The sequence below is a fragment of the Oncorhynchus mykiss genome, chromosome 5 (assembly GCF_013265735.2).
Source record: "Oncorhynchus mykiss isolate Arlee chromosome 5, USDA_OmykA_1.1, whole genome shotgun sequence".
In the NCBI taxonomy this organism is placed as follows: Eukaryota; Metazoa; Chordata; class Actinopteri; order Salmoniformes; family Salmonidae; genus Oncorhynchus; species Oncorhynchus mykiss.
Window position 1 is genome coordinate 13,088,998 of NC_048569.1, and position 20,680 is coordinate 13,109,677.

At 42.1% G+C, this 20,680-nt stretch overlaps 1 protein-coding gene across 1 annotated transcript; it reads left to right on the plus strand.

Annotated features, from left to right (window-relative positions):
* The first annotated feature begins 729 nt into the window (after positions 1-729).
* Positions 730-18,716, plus strand: ptpa (protein phosphatase 2 phosphatase activator). Its single transcript, XM_036976822.1, has 10 exons — positions 730-877; positions 3,769-3,878; positions 4,280-4,366; positions 7,444-7,569; positions 7,710-7,827; positions 8,068-8,167; positions 8,271-8,395; positions 8,599-8,699; positions 13,812-13,919; positions 17,779-18,716. Exons 1-10 carry the CDS (start codon positions 796-798, stop codon positions 17,851-17,853), a joined length of 1,032 nt encoding a protein of 343 aa, XP_036832717.1. The 5' UTR covers positions 730-795; the 3' UTR covers positions 17,854-18,716.
* The last annotated feature ends 1,964 nt before the right edge of the window (positions 18,717-20,680 follow it).

Here is a 20,680-nt window from a genome sequence, read left to right on the forward strand (position 1 = left end):
TCCCACATGCAGATGTAATGTTAATTACCGCAACTACCTCGTACCCCTTCACAGTGACTCTGTACTGGTACTCTTATATAGCCTCATTATTATTTTCTTGTGTTCATATTTCGTTTTTTGGGGCAAATCTTTTCTTTGTTTTTAACTCCGCATTGTTGGGAAAGTGCTCATAAGTAAGCCGTTCACTGTAAAGACTACACCTGTTATATTCGATTCATGTGACAAATAGAGGACTCAAATCCGATTCTATCTACATCTATGGTGCCTATTTACTAGTCTCTGTAGTGCCCAGCAACAACGCACGAGGGCGCGCTGCAAAAGCCGCTCGAGACTAGGGTGAAAGTTGAAAGGTGACTAATGTTGTCAAAACTTCAACCAAAGATTTGTAGAACTACCCCAAGATAGACAACAACGAGTCGTTTCCAATGGGAGCAAATTAATCATAGTGGGGAGAACAAGCAAGGAGGTGGGCAGAGCCAAGCACGAGCTAGCGAGATCCTATTTGCGCGTTCTGGCAGGTATTTACATATATCCGTTATGGAACGCCTACTATGTGAAGTGCGCGTGCGCATTAATTTCCCCTTCTAAACAAAGCAATTAAAAAAAACTTTGCCAAAGGGTAAAGTCTACTAAACTTAGTCTGAGTCGATTTTTGGAAACAGAAAACTGTATTGAGATTAAATGTTTCATCGATGAGAAAATTTGCAGAATGTCAGCCAAACTCAATCTCGCGCCATCTTCTCCATTGGCTTCCTTTCATCACCATATTTGGTAGTGAGTGGAAACGCCAACCGGATGCTTCACATTTATACATCCGGTGAGATATCTGGCTGTACCGCAATTCTTGTAAACATGGCGGAGACTGAACACCATTCAGGTAGCTGATTTCATCGTTTAATGCTGAATTTTCTGGAATATTAAAATTAATGCAATGGTTTCTCATAAGAAAGAAGTAGAAGGAGATTCCCCATGTGGAACAATGCTGCTCGTAACTTTTCGTGAGCCAATGAATTGGTCCTGGTTAGCAATGTAGCTAGCTAGACTATTTGTTCGTGGTTAAGTAGCTATCTAATTCGAGGCGCTAGCTAGTAGTGAGCAAATTACAGAACCTTATATCTATTGCATGATGTAGATGATAACTAGCTAAATTAATTTTGTACAATCAGCATGAGTTAATTGATGGCTAATGACAATGTTACACTAGCAATGCAATTTGCTAACCTAGCTAGAAGCTATTGGTAGAATGTGCTAATGCACTGCCACTAGCCATTTGGGCATGAAGTCAATGGACGGAAAAAGGCAATATTGTCCCCGCCTCGATGTCAGGCTTGTGTCATAGTTTATACAGTGCACACTGACATTAGTTAGACTATATCAATGTGTTCATGTGCTTCTCAGTAATGACTGTTTTCATAATTTATAAAACGGGTGGGTCTAATGCTGATTGGTTAAAACCGCATTCCAGCCGGTGTCTATTCCACAAATTACCACCGGAGACAGTGGACTGCACAGTGAAATGGAACAGATTAAATAGACATTAACGTCAGATTTAGCAGGTGGTCATTCGTGGAATAGTCACCGCCAGGAATGCGGTTTTAACCAAACGGCATTCAAGATTAGAACCACCCGTTGTATAATTAAGTGATAATGCCCGCGAAGCCAGTCTTTGGAGGATATATTGTCATGGGTGTTGTTTGGCCCGACGCATCTAGGGTTGCTACCCAAGCCGGCTGGTCTATCAGTTCGGTTGCTAGAGACGCGACCTAGTCTCTATGAATTCGACGTTCTAAATGTTCTATTGTCATACTGGTTGGCATCGTTCTTATCCCTTGCTTGATAGCTAGCCAACTACGGCTAAATTACAGTCACGTCAAAAAAATGCACCCAGAATAACAACAAAGTATTTGCATTTGTTGAAGCTGTTTTCTGGTGACACTTATTTGGATACATCATAACAATGAGCCAATGAGGCGCGATTTCACATGGCATAGCAAATGTGCTCACTCATCAGGACACTGTTGTTCAGAGGAGCTAGCCAACAACACCGCTAATACAATTAGGGCACCCGACTGACGCAGCGCTCTAAGGCACTGCACCGCAGTGGTACAGACCATCCTGGTACAGACCCTGGTTCGATTCCAGGCTATATCACAACCGGCCGTGATTGGGAGTCCCATAGGGCGGCGCACAGTCGTTAGGGGTTGGCTGGGGTAGGCCATCATTATAAATAATTAGTTCTTAACTGACTTGCCTAGTTAAATAAATAAATCACTCAAACTGAAGCTGGAAAGTCTGCAAAATATCTGCACTTAATTTCGTTGTACCTTTTTTCAATTTACATTTCTTTGTATATATCCATAGAAATTATGCCAGGTGATTCAGGATTTCCACTCGCTGAGACACTGCCTGTCTTGTCCCAACTCCCGACGCATTCATTACAATGGGACTGCTGGAGATCTAATTTGAATGTTGAAACAATGTTGCAAATGTCAGAGACAGACAGCAAGGTTCAGGCAAATCTCTGCTGTTGAAAACCTAATCATAGTCTAAAAGAAATGTGAGATAATGTCTAGATGTTTTTTATAGTGGAGATCTAGTTTATAAATTGCCTGGCTGGGCTGATGATCCAGCGGATTGCACAGTCAGATGGAACAGAGTAAATAGGAATTTTAACGGTGTATATTTAGCTGGTGGTAATTTGTGGAATAGACACCGGCTGGATGGGGTTTAAACCAATCAGGATTAGATCCACCTGTTGTATATTGCATGATATAGATGATTGCTTGCTACTTTCATTTTGTACAATCAGCATGAGCCAATTAATGGCAAATGACTTTTACACTAACTACGTAACTTTTAATAGTTAGCTAGCTATTGATATAATGTGCTAATAGCCATTTGGGCATGAAGTCAATGGATGGGAAAAAGGCAATATTGTCCCCGCCTTTCCCTTTCGGTGTCAGTCTGTGATGATGCCATAGCTTTATACAGGGCACACTGACATTAGTTAGACTATATCAATGTTTTCATGTGCTGCTCAGTGATGACGAAAACAAATCTGTATGGATGGCGTGCCAATGCTTGATGAGTATCCCATATATGGGCTGCATGGTGCAGGTGTGTGTCACTGTAGGCCTTAAGTCCTTGAAATCATTTTTTTTGGGTGTATTTGGTTGCAACTGGAAAACTCCCCTGCACTCGACGATGTTAGATTGTTTCTTTTGCCCGGTCACTTTACTGAGTGGACCAAAGACAGGTGAAAAAACAAGCTTGTTTTGCCTTAAGTTAGAAATCCAGAACATGAAATCATTTAAAGTGCGTGTGTATTGTGTGTTATGTAATTTTGTGTGTGGTTATTCTTGAACGTTTATTTATTCCAGAGGGATTACTCAAACAGAATTTGTTGGGGAGGGCTGAAGCGGACACTATTGTATTATGTCTCAGAATCAGGCCTCGAACACAGTGCAGCATTAGAAGTGGTAGTAGGTTGCTCCTACAGAAACAGGGTCAGAGTTTGGATATGGTAATCTGACTGTTTGGTTAAAGGGATAGTGCAAGATTTGGGCAATTACGCTATTTTTCTACTTACCCAGAGTCAGGTGAACCCATGGATACCATTTTTATGTCTCTGCGTGGAGTTTGAAGGAAGTTGACGGTCATTTCGCAAGCCATTGCTAATTAGTGCGATGACTGGAACAGCTAGCATGCAACTCAAGCTATTGGGACACAGCTGACATGCCATGACTCGTTTCCCCTTCTACTCTTCAGGCTCCTCCCCCGAAGATGACTCACCACCGATCCCTGTCTGTCAGAACTTCATGGTGCCCAAAAAGGAGATCAGCATGTTTCCTGATATGGGGAAGTGGAAACGTTCCCAGGTATGCCACACCTATGATAGGTTTAGAAATGAACCTATCTATAGCCCAGAGGGTTTAGACACCCACTACATGGAAATGGAAAAACTCCAGGGGCCTGTTCATTAGGCACCAAATGGAAGTAAATGGACTTAAATGGGGAGGGACTACTGGGATGAACTCTTTAGTTTTCCATTGTAAAAGCTTTTTAAAAGTATTCTGTTGCGTAGTCTAATGAACACAACCCAGGTACTCGGCATGCCTCAACCCAGATAGTCATGTTCAAGTAGATTAGTCTTTATTTTCCCAACCGAATATACAAAGGGTATATGGAACCTGTTATGACAGCATTGGAGAACTAGAAGAGTCAGGTCCTCCATTCAGAGTACTAACCATATCTCTCTACCCTTCCCTCTTCCTCAAAGGCGTATGCTGATTACATGGGATTCATTCTGACGCTGAACGAGGGAGTGAAGGGGAAGAAACTTACATGTGAATACAAAGTGTCTGAGGTATGTAGCATCCTTTCTAACACTAGTAACTCATGATGTAGTGACATATCTTCAGATGGAAACAAGGTTTATTACACATCGTTCATTTAAAGCCCCCATGCAGTCTGTTTAAATCATCACTGTGTCTAAATCATGATGTTTATTAAGTGAAAATAACTGTTCTATAAACTATTTTTTGTATATACAGTGCCTTTGGAAAGTATTCAGACCCCTTGACTTCAGACCCCTCTACATTTTGTTACATTAGCCTTATTCTACAATTGAAGGAATCGTTTTTTTTTCTCTTCGTCAATTTACACACTACCTCATTTTTATTTCACCTTTATTTAACCAGGTAGACAAGATGTGAACAAGTTCTCATTTACAATTGCGACCTGGCCAAGATAAAGCAAAGCAGTTCGACACATACAACGACACAGAGTTACACATGGAGTAAAACAAACATACAGTCAATAATACAGTAGAAAAATAAGTCTATACACGATGTGAGCAAATGAGGTGAGAAGGGAGGTAAAGGCAAAAAGGCCATGGTGGCAAAGTAAATACAATATAGCAAGTAAAACACTGGAATGGTAGATTTTCAGTGGAAGAATGTGCGAAGTAGAAATAATGGGGTGCAAAGGAGCAAAATAAATTATTACAGTAGGGGAAGGGGCAGTTGTTTGGGCTAAATTATAGATGGGCTATGTACAGGTGCAGTGATCTGTGAGCTTCTCTGACAGCTGGTGCTTAAAGCTAGTGAGGGAGATAAGTGTTTCCAGTTTTCATAATGCCAAAGCAAAAACAAGGGACATTTTTGGGGCGGATAATTTATAGAAGAAAAAAAATCTGAAATCACATTTACATAAGTATTCAGATCCTGTACTCAGTACCTTGATGAAGCACCGTTGGCAGTGATTTCAGCCTTGATTTTTCTTGGGTATGATGCTACAAGCTTGGCACACCTGTATTTGGGGAGTTTGTCCCATTTTTCTCTGCAGATCCTCTCAAGCTCTGTCAGGTTGGATGGGGAGCGTTGCTGCACAGCTATTTTCAGGTTTCTCCAGAGATGTTTGATCATGTTTAAGTCCGGGCTCTGGCTAGGCCTCTCAAGCACATTCAGAGACTTGTCCCGAAGACAGCCAAGACAATGCAGGACTGTGTGCTTAGGGTCATTGTCCTGTTGGAAGGTGAACTGTCACCCTTGTCTGAGGTCCTGAGCGCTCTGGAGCAGGTTTTCATCAAGGATCTCTGTACTTCGCTCCTTTCAATGGCTGTATATTTTAAATATTTTGTTTCCCCTTTAGCCATTAAAATGCTCAATCTGATCTTGTGGGCGTGTTGATACAAATGTAAATATATTTACATACACGCCCCAGATTGGCAGATGGGATCGTCTAGACACTAAGGGAAGGGAAAGGGGGATACCTAGTCAGTTGCAAAACTGAACGCATTCAACCGAAATGTGACTTCCGTATTTAACCCAAACCCTCTGAATCAGAGAGGTGCGAGGGGCTGCCTTAATCGACGTCCATGTCATCTGTGCCCAGGGAGCAGTTGTTGTTGGAGGTTAACTGCCTTGCTCAAGGGCAGAACGGCACATTTTACGACCTTGTCAGCTCAGGGATTCATTCAGCGACCTTTTGGTTTAATGGCACAACGCTCTTAACCGCTAGGCTACCTGCTACCCCGTTCTCTAGAGCTTACCCCTACAAAGTAGGAAGATACATATGAAAATAAAAGATGACTGCTCGTTGGTCAGACTATTCAGATCAGATTGTGATGTTATGCTGTCGGTCAAAAACTCCATCCCACCCGAACAGGCTGTATTTCCATCCCACCCGAACAGGCTGTAATTCCATCCCACCTGAACAGGCTGTAATTCCATCCCACCTGAACAGGCTGTAATTCCATCCCACCCGAACAGGCTGTAATTCCATCCCACCTGAACAGGCTGTATTTCCATCCCACCCGAACAGGCTGTAATTCCATTCTACCCGAACAGGCTGTAATTCCATCCCACCTGAACAGGCTGTAATTCCATCCCACCTGAACAGGCTGTAATTCCATCCCACCTGAACAGGCTGTAATTCCATCCCACCTGAACAGGCTGTAATTCCATCCCACCTGAACAGGCTGTAATTCCATCCCACCTGAACAGGCTGTAATTCCATCCCACCTAAACAGGCTGTAATTCCATCCCACCTGAACAGGCTGTAATTCCATCCCACCTAAACAGGCTGTAATTCCATCCCACCTGAACAGGCTGTAATTCCATCCCACCTGAACAGGCTGTAATTCCATCCCACCTAAACAGGCTGTAATTCCATCCCACCTGAACAGGCTGTAATTCCATCCCACCTGAACAGGCTGTAATTCCATCCCACCTAAACAGGCTGTAATTCCATCCCACCCAAACAGGCTGTATTTCCATGCGTAAAAAATACATGTAAATCCATTTATATTGTATTCTTGCCTTTCTTAGCATCACATACACAGACTACTACTGTCCTTCCTTTTCATGAATTATGGAGTAGTTTGGGAGGTGAAGTGGGAGGGCCATCTACAGCCATAGCGAAGCTGACTTGTCAGTCAGTGTGAAAGATGGGCAACTCCCCCCTCCATAATGGGTCTCAGGAGGCAACTTTTCTTTCCATCATCAGGAAGACCGAGAGGGACACAGGGAGAATGGGGTCATATCAAGCCACAATGCCTTGTGCTGTTGTTGGTACACAAACAAGAAGTATTCACCCCCTTTGTGTTCTTTTCACATTTATTTCCCTTAGAGCCTTGGTAAGTAACAATTGATGGCAAATGTATGAATTAATTTGAAATAAAAAACATATCTTGACGATATTGAAGTATACCGCCTACCCGAGTCAATACATGGTGGAAGCACCTTAGGCAACAATTACAATTACAGTTTTGAGTCTTTTTGTATAGGTCTTCACTAACGTTGCATGTCACCTGAATAATAATGAACTATCCTTCTTGGCAAAATTGCTGAAGTGCTAATAAGAATCAAATGTATCCAAATAACAGTTAAATATGTTAGCAGGGTTTTTGTGAATGTTTCAGTGTGTCTGTTCTCATTTCAGACCATAGAGAAGCTTCTGGCTCTGTTGGGGACTCTGGACCGCTGGATAGATGAGACCCCTCCTGAAGACCAGCCCTCTCGCTTCGGCAACAAGGCCTACAGGACTTGGTACGCCAAGCTCGACCAGGTAACACTCACACACACAAAAGGTTTATACTATTCACAAGTGTTTTAATAAAATTGTTTGTGTGTGAAAGGTTTTGTTGTGATATGCAGTTGCTCTGAGTTTCTGCTAAATGACAGAAATGTAAAAAATGGTGTGTGTAGGAAGCAGAGGGCCTGGTTGCAGCAGTCATCCCAGAAGACAAGGTAGCTGCGGCTCCAGAGATAGCTGTGTATTTGAAGGAGGCGGTGGGGAACTCCACCAGGATAGACTATGGAACAGGTAACACCCAGACAGACACGTCCCTAACGTGTGTGTCCCTGTTTCACATGCCCACTAGAGGGCACTGTTGAATCACAAATCCTGTTCTTTCCCTCTTCAGAACTCTGTCCTTTACACATATATTCTGCCTTTGACTTTGGTATTGCCCACTACAACTCTATTAGTAACAATAGGACATACTTATATTTATCACATCGGCCTGTGTGACTGTCCATGAATGACACAGGTTGTTGTTGTCAGGTCACGAGGCTGCCTTTGCCATCTTCCTCTGCTGTCTCTGCAAGATCGGAGCTCTCAGGGTAGATGACCAGTTGGCCATCATTTTCAAGGTGTTTGACAGGTGAGACAGGCACTGTTTTATGTGTGCACAATCTGTAAATGATTGTATGTGCCTCGTATGGACTATAAATTAAACTACAACTTTCTTTTTAAAACCCCACCAGGTATCTGGTGGTCATGCGCAAGCTTCAGAAAACCTACAGAATGGAGCCTGCTGGCAGCCAGGGGGTCTGGGGGTTGGATGATTTCCAATTTCTACCTTTCATATGGGGCAGCTCCCAGTTTGTAGGTAAGAGGCCTACTCCACTAGCCCAGGCAAAGCCTACTTCACCCATGCACAGGGGAAGTATTTGAAAATATGTGTCATGCATATTTGATAGTTATAAGGGCTATACTGCAGTGTGGCAAGGGAAAGAGTGACACCCAGTGGTCGGTGTGTCTAATTACAGTTTTTTTCTTTTTGTCCTCTGCTTCCTCCTCCCTTTGTCCCAGACCACCCCACGTTGGAGCCCAAGCACTTTGTCGATGAAAAAGTGGTCAACGAGAATCACCACGACTACATGTTCCTGGAGTGTATCAAATTCATTAATGAGGTGAGAGGGACATTTAGGCAGAAGGAAAAACAGAAAATGGGTGTTCCGCAGGGTTCAGTGTCCATGCCACCGCAGTTCAGTTCATACACACAATTTACACACAATGAATTGTGTGTGATGCGGGTTGTGAATTTATATTTTCTCCCAATTGCATTCTATGGGGATTTCTAATGTGTTAATTGAATCACTGAATTGATTTGAGTTGACTGAATTTTGGTTCACAAAACTCTGATCATCATTTTGTGAGACAGAGGAATTGGACTTATGTAATTTTACAAATCTTTTTTCAATACATTTTAGTCATTTAGCAGAGCGACTTACAGTTAGTGCATTCATCTTAAGGTAGCTAGGTACGACAACCACATCTCAGTCATAGTGACTAAAGCAGCTATAAGCAAATTCGGTGTTAAGTCATAAGGCCAGTGTTAATGCAAGAAAAGTAAGGACTGATTTGTGTAAGCCATTCCACCGACAAGATGCTCACACACACAGTACCCCATATCCATCTTTAGAAGAGGGTGTGTTGGGTGGTGGCAGAGGGAGAGGAATGTGATTTTGAGACTGTGGCAGAAAAGGAGGGGAAGGGAGGAGGTGTTGCTATGTTCTGTTCCTTCCCCCAAACGGCAAAAAGCTGCTGCAGCTGCTGCTGCCTCCCTCTTCCTCTCCTGATCTCTCTTCCTCTCCTGATCTCTCTTCCTCTCCTGATCTCTCTTCCTCTCCTGATCTCTCTTCCTCTCCTGATCTCTCTTCCTCTCCTGATCTCTCTTCCTCTCCTGATCTCTCTTCCTCTCCTGATCTCTCTTCCTCTCCTGATCTCTCTTCCTCTCCTGATCTCTCTTCCTCTCCTGATCTCTCTTCCTCTCCTGATCTCTCTTCCTCTCCTGATCTCTCTTCCTCTCCTGATCTCTCTTCCTCTCCTGATCTCTCTTCCTCTCCTGATCTCTCTTCCTCTCCTGATCTCTCTTCCTCTCCTGATCTCTCTTCCTCTCCTGATCTCTCTTCCTCTCCTGATCTCTCTTCCTCTCCTGATCTCTCTTCCTCTCCTGATCTCTCTTCCTCTCCTGATCTCTCTTCCTCTCCTGATCTCTCTTCCTCTCCTGATCTCTCTTCCTCTCCTGATCTCTCTTCCTCTCCTGATCTCTCTTCCTCTCCTGATCTCTCTTCCTCTCCTGATCTCTCTTCCTCTCCTGATCTCTCTTCCTCTCCTGATCTCTCTTTCTCTCCTGATCTCTCTTTCTCTCCTGATCTCTCTTTCTCTCCTGATCTCTCTTTCTCTCCTGATCTCTCTTTCTCTCCTGATCTCTCTTTCTCTCCTGATCTCTCTTCCTCTCCTGATCTCTCTTCCTCTCCTGATCTCTCTTCCTCTCCTGATCTCTCTTTCTCTCCTGATCTCTCTTTCTCTCCTGATCTCTCTTTCTCTCCTGATCTCTCTTTCTCTCCTGATCTCTCTTCCTCTCCTGATCTCTCTTCCTCTCCTGATCTCTCTTCCTCTCTCACTTTTTCTTCTCAATTCAATTCAAAGGGCTTTATTGGCACCGTAAACATATGTTTACATTGTCAAAGCAAGTGAAATGGATAATAAACAATACAAAATTAACATTAAACATTAAACTCACAACATTTTCAAAGGACTAGAGACATTTCAAATGTCATATTATGCATATATACAGTGTTGTAACAATATGCAAGTAGTTAAAGTACAAAAGGGAAAATAAATAAACATAAATATGGGTTGTATTTACAATTGTGTTTGTTCTTCACTGGTTGCCCTTTTCTTGTGGCAGCAGGTCACAAATCTTGCTGCTGTGGTATTTCACCCAGTAGATATGGGAGTTTTATCAAAATTGGGTTTGTTTTCTAATTCCTTTTTGGGTCTGTGTAATCTGGGGGAAAATGTGTCGCTAATATGGTCATACATTTGGCAGGATGTTAGGAAGTGCAGCTCAGTTTCTACCTCATTTTGTGGGGAGTGTGCACATAGCCTGTCTTCTCTTGAGAGCCAGGTCTGTTTTTGGCTGCCTTTCTCAATAGCAAGGCTATGCTCACTGAGTCTGTACATAGTCCAAGCTTTCCTTAAGTTTGGGTCAGTCATAGTGGTCAGGTATTCTGCCACAGTGTACTCTCTGTTTTGGGCCAAATAGCATTCTAGTTTGCGCTATCTTTAAAAAATAATTACTTGACACATTGGAAATAATTTATCTTTTTGTTTGGTTGGGTCTAATTGTGTTGCTGTCCTGAGGGTGTGTTTGTGAACAGAGCCCCAGGACTCTTCCCTAGGTTAATCTCTCTGTGGGCGATGGTTTTGTTAAGGAACGTTTAGGAATTGCTTCCTTTTAGGTGGTTGTTGAAGTTAACACAGCTTTTCTGGATTTTGATAATTAGCGGGTATTGGCCTAATTCTGCTCTGCATGCATTATTTGATGTTTTACCTTGTACACTGAGGATGTTTTTGCAGAATTCTTCATGCAGAGTCTCAATTTAGTGTTTGTCCTGTTTTGTGAATTCTTGGTTGGTGAGCAGACACCAGACCTCACAACCATAAAGGGCAATGGGTTCTATAACTGATTCAAGTATTTTTAGCCAGATCCTAATTGGTATGTTGAATTTTATGTCCTTTTCATGGCATAGAAAGCCCTTCTTGCCTTGTCTCTCAGCTCGTTCACAGCCTTGTGGAAGTTACCTGTGGTGCTGATGTTTAGGCCGAGGTATGTATAGTTTTTTGTGTGGTCTAGGTCAACGGGGTCCAGATGGAATTTGTATTTGTGGTCCTGGAAACTGGAACACCATTATTTGTGTCTTACAGAGATCTACTGTCAGGGCCCAGGTCTGACAGAATCTGTGCAGAAGATCTAGGTGCTGTTGGAGGCCCTCCTTGGTTTGGGACAGAAGCACCAGATTATCAGCAAACAGTAGACATTTGACTTCAGATTCTAGTGGGGTGAGGCCGGGTGCTGCAGACTTTTCTAGTGCCCTCGCCAATTCGTTGTATATATATGTTGAAGAGGGTGGGGCTCAAGCTGCATCCCTTCTCACCCCATGGTTCTGTGGAAAGCAATCTGTGTGTTTATTGCCAATATTAGCTGCACACTCGTTGTTTGTGAACATTGATTTTATAATGTCTTATGTTTTTTTCCCCCCAATACCACTTTCCATCAATTTGTATAGCAGACCCTCATGCCAAATTGAGTCAAAAGCTTTTTTGAAATCAACAAAGCATCAGAAGACTTTGCCTTTGGTTTGTCGTATGGTAATTTGTTAAAAAGCCAATTTGACATTTGCTCAGTACATTGTTTTCACTGAGAAAATGTACGAAGTGTGCTGTTAATGATAATTCAGAGGATTTTCCCAAGGTTTCTGTTGACGCATATCTAGTTATTGGGGTCAAATTTGTCTCCACTTTCGTGGATTGGGGTGATCACTCCAAATATTGGGTAAAATGCCAGAGCTGAGGAGGATGTTTAAGTTTAGCCAATTGGAATTTGTGGTCTGTATATTTTATCATTTCATTGAGGATACCATCAACACCACAAGCCTTTTTGGGTTGGAGGGATGTATTATGTCCTTTTTAATTCATTCAATGTAATTGGATAATGCAGTGGGTTCTGGTAGTCTTTAATAGCTGAGTCTAAGATTTGTAATTGATCATGTATATGTTTTTGTTCTTTGTTATAGAGACAAAAAGATTGGGGAAGTGGTTTATCCGTATATCTCCATTTTGGCTAGATAACTGTGGTTAGATTATATGGGTTCTTCAATTACATTGAGCTGACGTGCTGTTCCTTGTTTTTCCGTAGTGTATTTCTGTATTGTTTTAGTGTTTCACCATAGTGAAGAAGTAGGCTCAGGTTTTCTAGGTCTGTTTTTGGTTGGACAGGCTTTTTTACTGTGAAGTTTACACTTTCACTATTACACTGAAATGTTTTGTCCAGGAAGTTGTCTCAGTTGGTTGGTAGGTCTTCATCTATAGCATTTCTCAATATTGTGTCGTTTGACACCCCGTGATTGAGTATTGCTCCGTTCAAGTAGACTGAATGCTCTCGGAGACTCTGGGTACACAGTACTACTGCCAAGGGATGAGCTGTAGGTGTACCTACCATAGGAGTCTCCTCAAAGCTTACAGACCCAGCGTGAGCTGTAGGTGTACCTACCATAGGAGTCTCCTCAAAGCTTACAGACCCAGCGTGCGACAGATCTGCAGGAGTTTTTGTTGGTGGTTTTGTCTTGGAGGGCATATTTGGGAGGGAATACATTCACCTCCAGATAAGTGTTTGTCCCCCTGGGGGGGGTGTATATATGCAGGTTTCTTTTGTGTATGGATGTGTGCCTTTTTAAGCACATTTCTCTCTCCCTCCCCTGTTTGTGTGTGTGTGTTGTATGGTCTCTCAGACAAACTGTTGTTCTGCTTGCATATTTTCTCTCTCACGTGCGAACGCTCACATGCTGACACAAATGTGCATATATATATATATATATATATATATATATATATATACACACACACACACACACACAGTCTCAGCCTCTCTGGGAGGTTGTGTGTAGTGTACTAAACTCACCAGTCATTTCCTTCCCCACATGCTGTTGTGAATCACTCCTTCCTTCAGTGTACCCTCACTAGACCCCACCCCCGTCCCTCTCTGGTGGAGGCCCGGGGGAAGCCAGGGGCTAGGGTTGGGTTCCTGCCCCGGTCACAAGCTGTCCTCTGGGTTTTGGTGGGGGGGAGGTGCTGTGGAGGGAGACTGTGTCCCAAACACTACCACTACATTCATTCATTCATTCATTCAGAGCCCCTATTGCTCTCTTTGTCTCTGTCTGTCTTTCTTTCTTCCCTTGGGGTAAATATAAGGGCATACACACACACAGAAAGAAAAAAGAAATGCACTCTCCTCACTGGCACCCCAAAAAGTATGAGATGGACAGTGGGACAACTGTTGACCTGCCTGTCATTATGTCTTGTAATGTCTTAGGCTTATATATTCCTTACTGGCTGGTTAGCTAATGGATGAATTAAACATATATTTCACGCTCTCCTCCTTTCTCTTTCTCCCCCCTCCCCCCCTCTCTTTCTATATTACCCCCCCACACACACACACTCTCTCTCCCCTCCCCCAGATGAAAACTGGTCCGTTTGCTGAGCATTCCAATCAGCTGTGGAACATCAGCGCTGTCCCCACCTGGTCCAAAGTCAACCAGGGCCTGATCCGAATGTACAAGGCAGAGGTAAGAGGAGACACACCCCACAGAGTGAGAACAATCTAAATCTACACTTAAAAGTGTATGATGAACCTTGACAGTGGGTCCCCCTAAAATAAAAGGTAAACGATAAAGAAAATGGGTCCCATAACATTAACAGTTCAATTGCACTTGGTTTCTAACACGTTTTGAAGATGTATATCTTTTAGTTAACACAGTATCTATGACAACCAAGATATAAACAGTGGAGTCATAAGTCAGTCGGGTTACAAGGTAGTTGTACTTATCCCATTAAGCTATTTGAGTCATACTCTCCCAAATCAAGGGGTAAATGTCATTAGTTGAAATCAGACTTTGCTTTTTAAAGGTGAATTTTGTCACCTGGATTTCCCCAGTGGCAGTTTGAGGTATTACAGACTAGGGATTCAATTTCATGTCAGGGGTCATGAAAGTAGTTTAATCATTAATGTTTACAGAATTTTACTCAAACAGAAGTGTAGTCCTCCCAAATGGAACAGAATAAAGAGACTTATAAATAAATCTTATTTATTAATACTCAAATATAACTTAAGACATAACTTAAGACATAACTTAAGACATAACGCTATCTTGAAGTGTGATTATAAATGTAAAAATGTTCTGAAGAGCGAGTAGGCTAATGATTCTATTGATAAGTTAGAGGCAGGAAAGGGTTAAACGAGAGGACCTGAGAGAGCGGAACAGTGTCAGTATGTGTGTGAGAGTATCGCTGGCCCCACCCCCTTCTCCTGCCTGAGCCCACATCCTGTGTTTTCAAGAGTGGGCCTGCTAGTCTTCCCAGAGCTGAGGGGCCAAGCTGTCTGCTAACACCCATCCCCCCCCCCCATCCTTCCCAGGCTCGCATTCCACTCTCCCTCCCCCGGCCCCACATAGGGAATCAGCTCTGTCTCTCTCCCTCTTTTCTCTGGTTCTCTCTACCGCTGCCCTGCCTCTAGCCTGCTGCTTGCTTCCCTCCTCAGCCCTTTCGCAATTTCTCAACTTCTGCTAGGGCACAACAACAAAATATGCAACTCTCAGACAAGACGTTCTGTTCAAATGTTTATCCTGACCCTGGTGGACTTTTTTTGGGGTGTTAATTTACAGACGTTATAAAGTCAATTGACAAAGACTGAACAAATGTGGATTGAAGAAGTACTTACCTTTTTTAGAGACCTCTGATACTTGATACCAGTGTAGCATGTCAAGGTGGCTGTTGTATCAACCATAAATCAACTAAAATAGTTATTATTGGGAATTGTTATGCTATTACCATGTCATGTTTTTGAGTATTGAAATAGATAGGTAGTGCTGAGTGATTAGGTTGTTTTAGTACAAAAAAATAACTACATTTTTTATTATTTTTACTGCTTATCACTTAACCCTTATTTATTCACATTACTTAATCAAATATTTCAGTTGTATATATTACATTTGTTTGATGGCTTTTATTTCATTCCAACTCAGGGTGGCAGGGTAGCCTAGTGGTTAGAGCGTTGGACTAGTAACTGAAATGTTGCAAGTTCAAATCCCTGAGCTGACAAGGTACAAATCTGTCGTTCTGCCCCTGAACAGGCAGTTAATCCACTGTGTTCTGAAGAGCATGTAGGCTAGTTGAAAATAAGAACTTGCCTAGTTAAATAAAGGTAAGATAAAATATAATCTTTATATTTGTTTTTTTTAAAGCTTTATTTAACTAGACCTATACTGTCTGACAAAATCACTGTTTTTAGTAGTTCTTCAAAGTAAATAAGGCATACTTTTATGACTTCTGAATACTAACTATCGATCACTTAGATCATGCATTTTCAGGTAGAGATACATCGGAAAGCAACTGCTCTCTATCCCTCTTGATCCCCTGTTCTGCTCTGGCTCTGCCCCATACAGACCGAACAAGTAGGCACGCAATGGATTATGGTCATTGTAGTTAGTTTAGCACAGACAACGTGGTAATTATGTTTAATTATTGGGCTTTTGGAAACTACAACTCCCTACTACATTGCACAGTTCGGTCTTGATTTATTACTAGAGAAACTGCAGTGAGAAAATGAGCATGGAGCTCACAGAAAAAACAAAATGGAATTCTAATTATTGAACCCACTTCAGTCAATTACTTGTTTAAAAAACAGTTAATCGGTGAGCACTAATACTAGGTAAATACTGTAAAATAAAGTGTTACCCAAAGTTGCGCAATAATAATTTTGACGGCACACATCTAAATCTTTAGCATTTTCTGTGGATTCACATTGTTTATTACTTTGAGCCACTGAACTACTGTATATCAGTCATTTCCAATGGAGGCACAAGGAGACATTGAATCATTTCACTCTTGGCGGTTAGAGATGTAGTGTATAAAAAGAAAAAAAGTCACACTGTATATGTTCTCAACATTTTAATGGTAAACAAACACTTCGGCACACTGCATTCTTCAGGGCTGCAAATGATCAGCGACGCAACATTGCGTCAGAGGAGAGAAGCTCTCGCTAGCAAACTTTGACACAATGCTTGATAGACTAGTTTTAGACCAGTTTTACAGGCTGTTCCGAAGATATAACCACAGAGATTTTGGCAATGTGGTACTACCAAGTAGTAAGCAGAAGCAATGTTAGTCATCTGTTAGAGGTCAAGGTGTTTCTTTCTTTCTTTCTTTATTTTAACTAGGGACTAGTGGTCAATTTGGAACTGGGCAACTCAATCACCCCAACAGTCTATCACCTTTAGGAGTGTGAACTACCTCCCAGGTGAAAGCCGTCCCCATGTAATTGTTTTCAATGGTGATCACACGATTGTAGAAACAGGCATGGATTTGAAAAATGACGGTACTCAAAAACTCCCATTTTATTTATCAAAGTTTCATATGCCAGCGATCTGAGTGTGACGTTAGCTGGTTCGCTGCCGCACAACGCCACGCCCACTAGCGTTTCTTCTCCACAATGAGCCTGGATTAGTTTTCCTACCTGATGCCTTGTAGAATGCGAACACAGTCTGACCCTTCTAATTGGCCCCAGATTCCAATGGGTTGTGCCAGAGCCATCATTGGTTTGATACTCTGATTGGTTAGAGACGATCCAATGATAAATTTGTTTCATACAACAGCCCTGATTTTGAGACGTCCATGGAGAGTATAAATACCAATGTCTCGTCGGGTCTGGAAGTGGCTAGCTAGCCACACAAAAGGCAGATACAACTCTCAATGGTTAGACAAATGTAAATGTGACCAAATTGTCACAGCCAGAGGTAACTGAGACAGGACTGGCAGCTGTGGATGAGATGAAAGATGACCTGATAAGGGTTAATGGTAGCTGTCCTGTGGTAGCTCCAGTCTCTGAAGCATTTATGCAAATTATCAGCGATGCAAATTTGCGATAACAATCAGTGATTGGAAGCTCTTGCAAGCAAGCTTTGACACCTTGCTGGATAACAAATCCACCAACTTGCTTTTTAGAGGCTGTTTGGAAGAAACACCCATGAGTGGAGATTTTTGCTTTATTTCAGGACATAGACCACCTTATGTGAATTGCATGAAGTTGCTTGCTCTAGACAAGTCCATAGCTTTGGCTTTGGTTGGTGTGTATGGATGATGCTAAACCAAGTTTGCACTAGATGAAGTAAAGCAGTGTCAAGTTGTACCATTTCTGTTCTTCACCACTGGTCCTCTATTCGCTTTATGTATTTCTCATAGGGTAAACAAATATCTCAAATGTCTCATCTCTGATACCCAATCTCTTTCTTTCCTGTCTCCATCTTTCTTTTTAACCCCCCCCCCTTTCTCTTTCTTCCTTATCTTTCTCTCTCTTTGACCATCTTCTTTTTATCTCTCTTCATTCTTGTAAATTCCCTCCCTTCTCTCTTTCTCCTTGTCTACTCCTAGTGCTTGGAGAAGTTCCCTGTTATTCAGCACTTCAAGTTTGGCAGTCTCATCTCCATCCAGCCTGTGAAGCCCTGACGGCCATCCAAAGAAACCATGTGTGTGACGGAGAGACCAAACTCCCAACATCCCTTGAGGATGAACGCCCGATCCTCACCCAAGAAAGATCCCCAAATTCATCCCTAATATTAGCACAGACACCAACCCCAAAATCTGTCTCTTTCGAGAACAAATACCCTCCCCAAATTGCCAATGACGGCACCACGATCATCAGTGACTCAATTTGGTTTTGTTTTGTTGTCTTTCTGTCCCCCTGAAGATTGAAGCGTTTTTTGTGTGTATGTGTGTCTCTGTGTAAGCGTGTTATGGAAAGCTGTCAGTCATTCTCAATGCAATACTGAGAGTGTGTGCACCTTTATTAGTGTGTCTATTTATTTCTATAAATGTATGAATGTTGACCAGGGTTGTGTTCATTAGGCACCAAATGGAAGAAAATGGACTGAAAGAGGGGACTAACTGAACCTGTCCAATAAGTAACACATTTTTTGTTTTTCTGTTGCGTAATATTTTGGAACGTTTTCCATTGTGTGCTCTAATGAACACTCCCCTGGTGTAGCAGGGATAGGTTAGCCTTGTTGGATAAACATTGCCGAGACAAGAGCTTGGCTTTACTGTGAGTGGCCTGATGTGTATAGCTCCTACCCCATACTGGACACTTGAGTCTTGAGACAGAGCTGTTTTTTTTACAACAGGTTGTGATATAAATGTGTTTCTCTGATTATTTGAGATATTCTAAATTCTTTAGCAGTTCTGATTTTTGTTTTGAGTGTCCACTGATGTTTTGACCAACTGTTTTCAGTTTTGTTGCATAATGTGTCTGTCATTATTGCCTGTATGATCATCTAAGTTGTAAGTCATATTATAATAATTTGTTAATTTTGGTGTTCGGTCATTATTTCGTTGAAGCTGGTGGTTGGTTTTGAAAATGTCAACGTGGTTCTCAAAGAATTTATTCAAATGAAATAGGGTCAGAAATTAAACATAAAAATGTGAGTATACCCTTTTGACACTATTGTACCAACCTGACCTGTACCGTGCTGGCTTGGTCATCTTTCTTTCACATAGGCCTTATCTTTTCCAACACTGTTCCAGCATCCATGGTGGATGTGTAACCATGCCAGAGCAGTACAGCTCCTCTCAGCTTGGGTCTGGGTCTGCTCAGTATTGTGAAAAGGGTTATCGGTATACCACTGATGGTACACAATTACCAACCAGACTTTGGTATATTGGGGCTCAGTAGGTCTCAAGTAACAACACAGCTACCTTACACTTTACAAGTGTAAAGGGATGAAGAAAATGTACATAAAGATATATGAATGAGTGATGGTACAGAATGGCATAGGCAAGATGCTGTAGATATATTGAGTACAGTATATACATACAGTGCCTTGCGAAAGTATTCGGCCCCCTTGAACTTTGCAACCTTTTGCCACATTTCAGGCTTCAAACATAAAGATATAAAACTGTATTTTTTTTGTGAAGAATCAACAAGTGGGACACAATCATGAAGTGGAACGACATTTATTGGATATTTCAAACTTTAATAAATCAAAAACTGAAAAATTGGGCGTGCAAAATTATTCAGCCCCTTTACTTTCAGTGCAGCAAACTCTCTCCAGAAGTTCAGTGAGGATCTCTGAATGATCCAATGTTGACCTAAATGACTAATGATGATAAATACAATCCACCTGTGTGTAATCAAGTCTCCGTATAAATGTACCTGCACTGTGATAGTCTCAGAGGTCCGTTAAAAGCGCAGAGAGCATCATGAAGAACAAGGAACACACCAGGCAGGTCCGAGATACTGTTGTGAAGAAGTTTAAAGCCGGATTTGGATACAAAAAGATTTCCCAAGCTTTAAACATCCCAAGGAGCACTGTGCAAGCAATAATATTGAAATGGAAGGAGTATCAGACCACTGCAAATCTACCAAGACCTGGCCGTCCCTCTAAACTTTCAGCTCATACAAGGAGAAGACTGATCAGAGATGCAGCCAAGAGGCCCATGATCACTCTGGATGAACTGCAGAGATCTACAGCTGAGGTGGGAGACTCTGTCCATAGGACAACAATCAGTCGTATATTGCACAAATCTGGCCTTTATGGAAGAGTGGCAAGAAGAAAGTCATTTCTTAAAGATATCCATAAAAAGTGTCGGTTAAAGTTTGCCACAAGCCACCTGGGAGACACACCAAACATGTGGAAGAAGGTGCTCTGGTCAGATGAAACCAAAATTGAACTTTTTGGCAACAATGCAAGACGTTATGTTTGGCGTAAAAGCAACACAGCTCATCACCCTGAACACACCATCCCCACTGTCAAACATGGTGGTGGCAGCATCATGGTTTGGGCCTGCTTTTCTTCAGCAGGGACAGGGAAGATGGTTCAAATTGATGGGAAGATGGATGGAGCCAAATACAGGACCATTCTGGAAGAGAACCTGATGGAGTCTGCAAAAGACCTGAGACTGGGACGGAGATTTGTCTTCCAACAAGACAATGATCCAAAACATAAAGCAAAATCTACAATGGAATGGTTCAAAAATAAACATATCCAGGTGTTAGAATGGCCAAGTCAAAGTCCAGACCTGAATCCAATCGAGAATCTGTGGAAAGAACTGAAAACTGCTGTTCACAAATGCTCTCCATCCAACCTCACTGAGCTCGAGCTGTTTTGCAAGGAGGAATGGGAAAAAATGTCAGTCTCTCGATGTGCAAAACTGATAGAGACATACCCCAAGCGACTTACAGCTGTAATCGCAGCAAAAGGTGGCGCTACAAAGTATTAACTTAAGGGGGCTGAATAATTTTGCACGCCCAATTTTTCAGTTTTTGATTTGTTAAAAA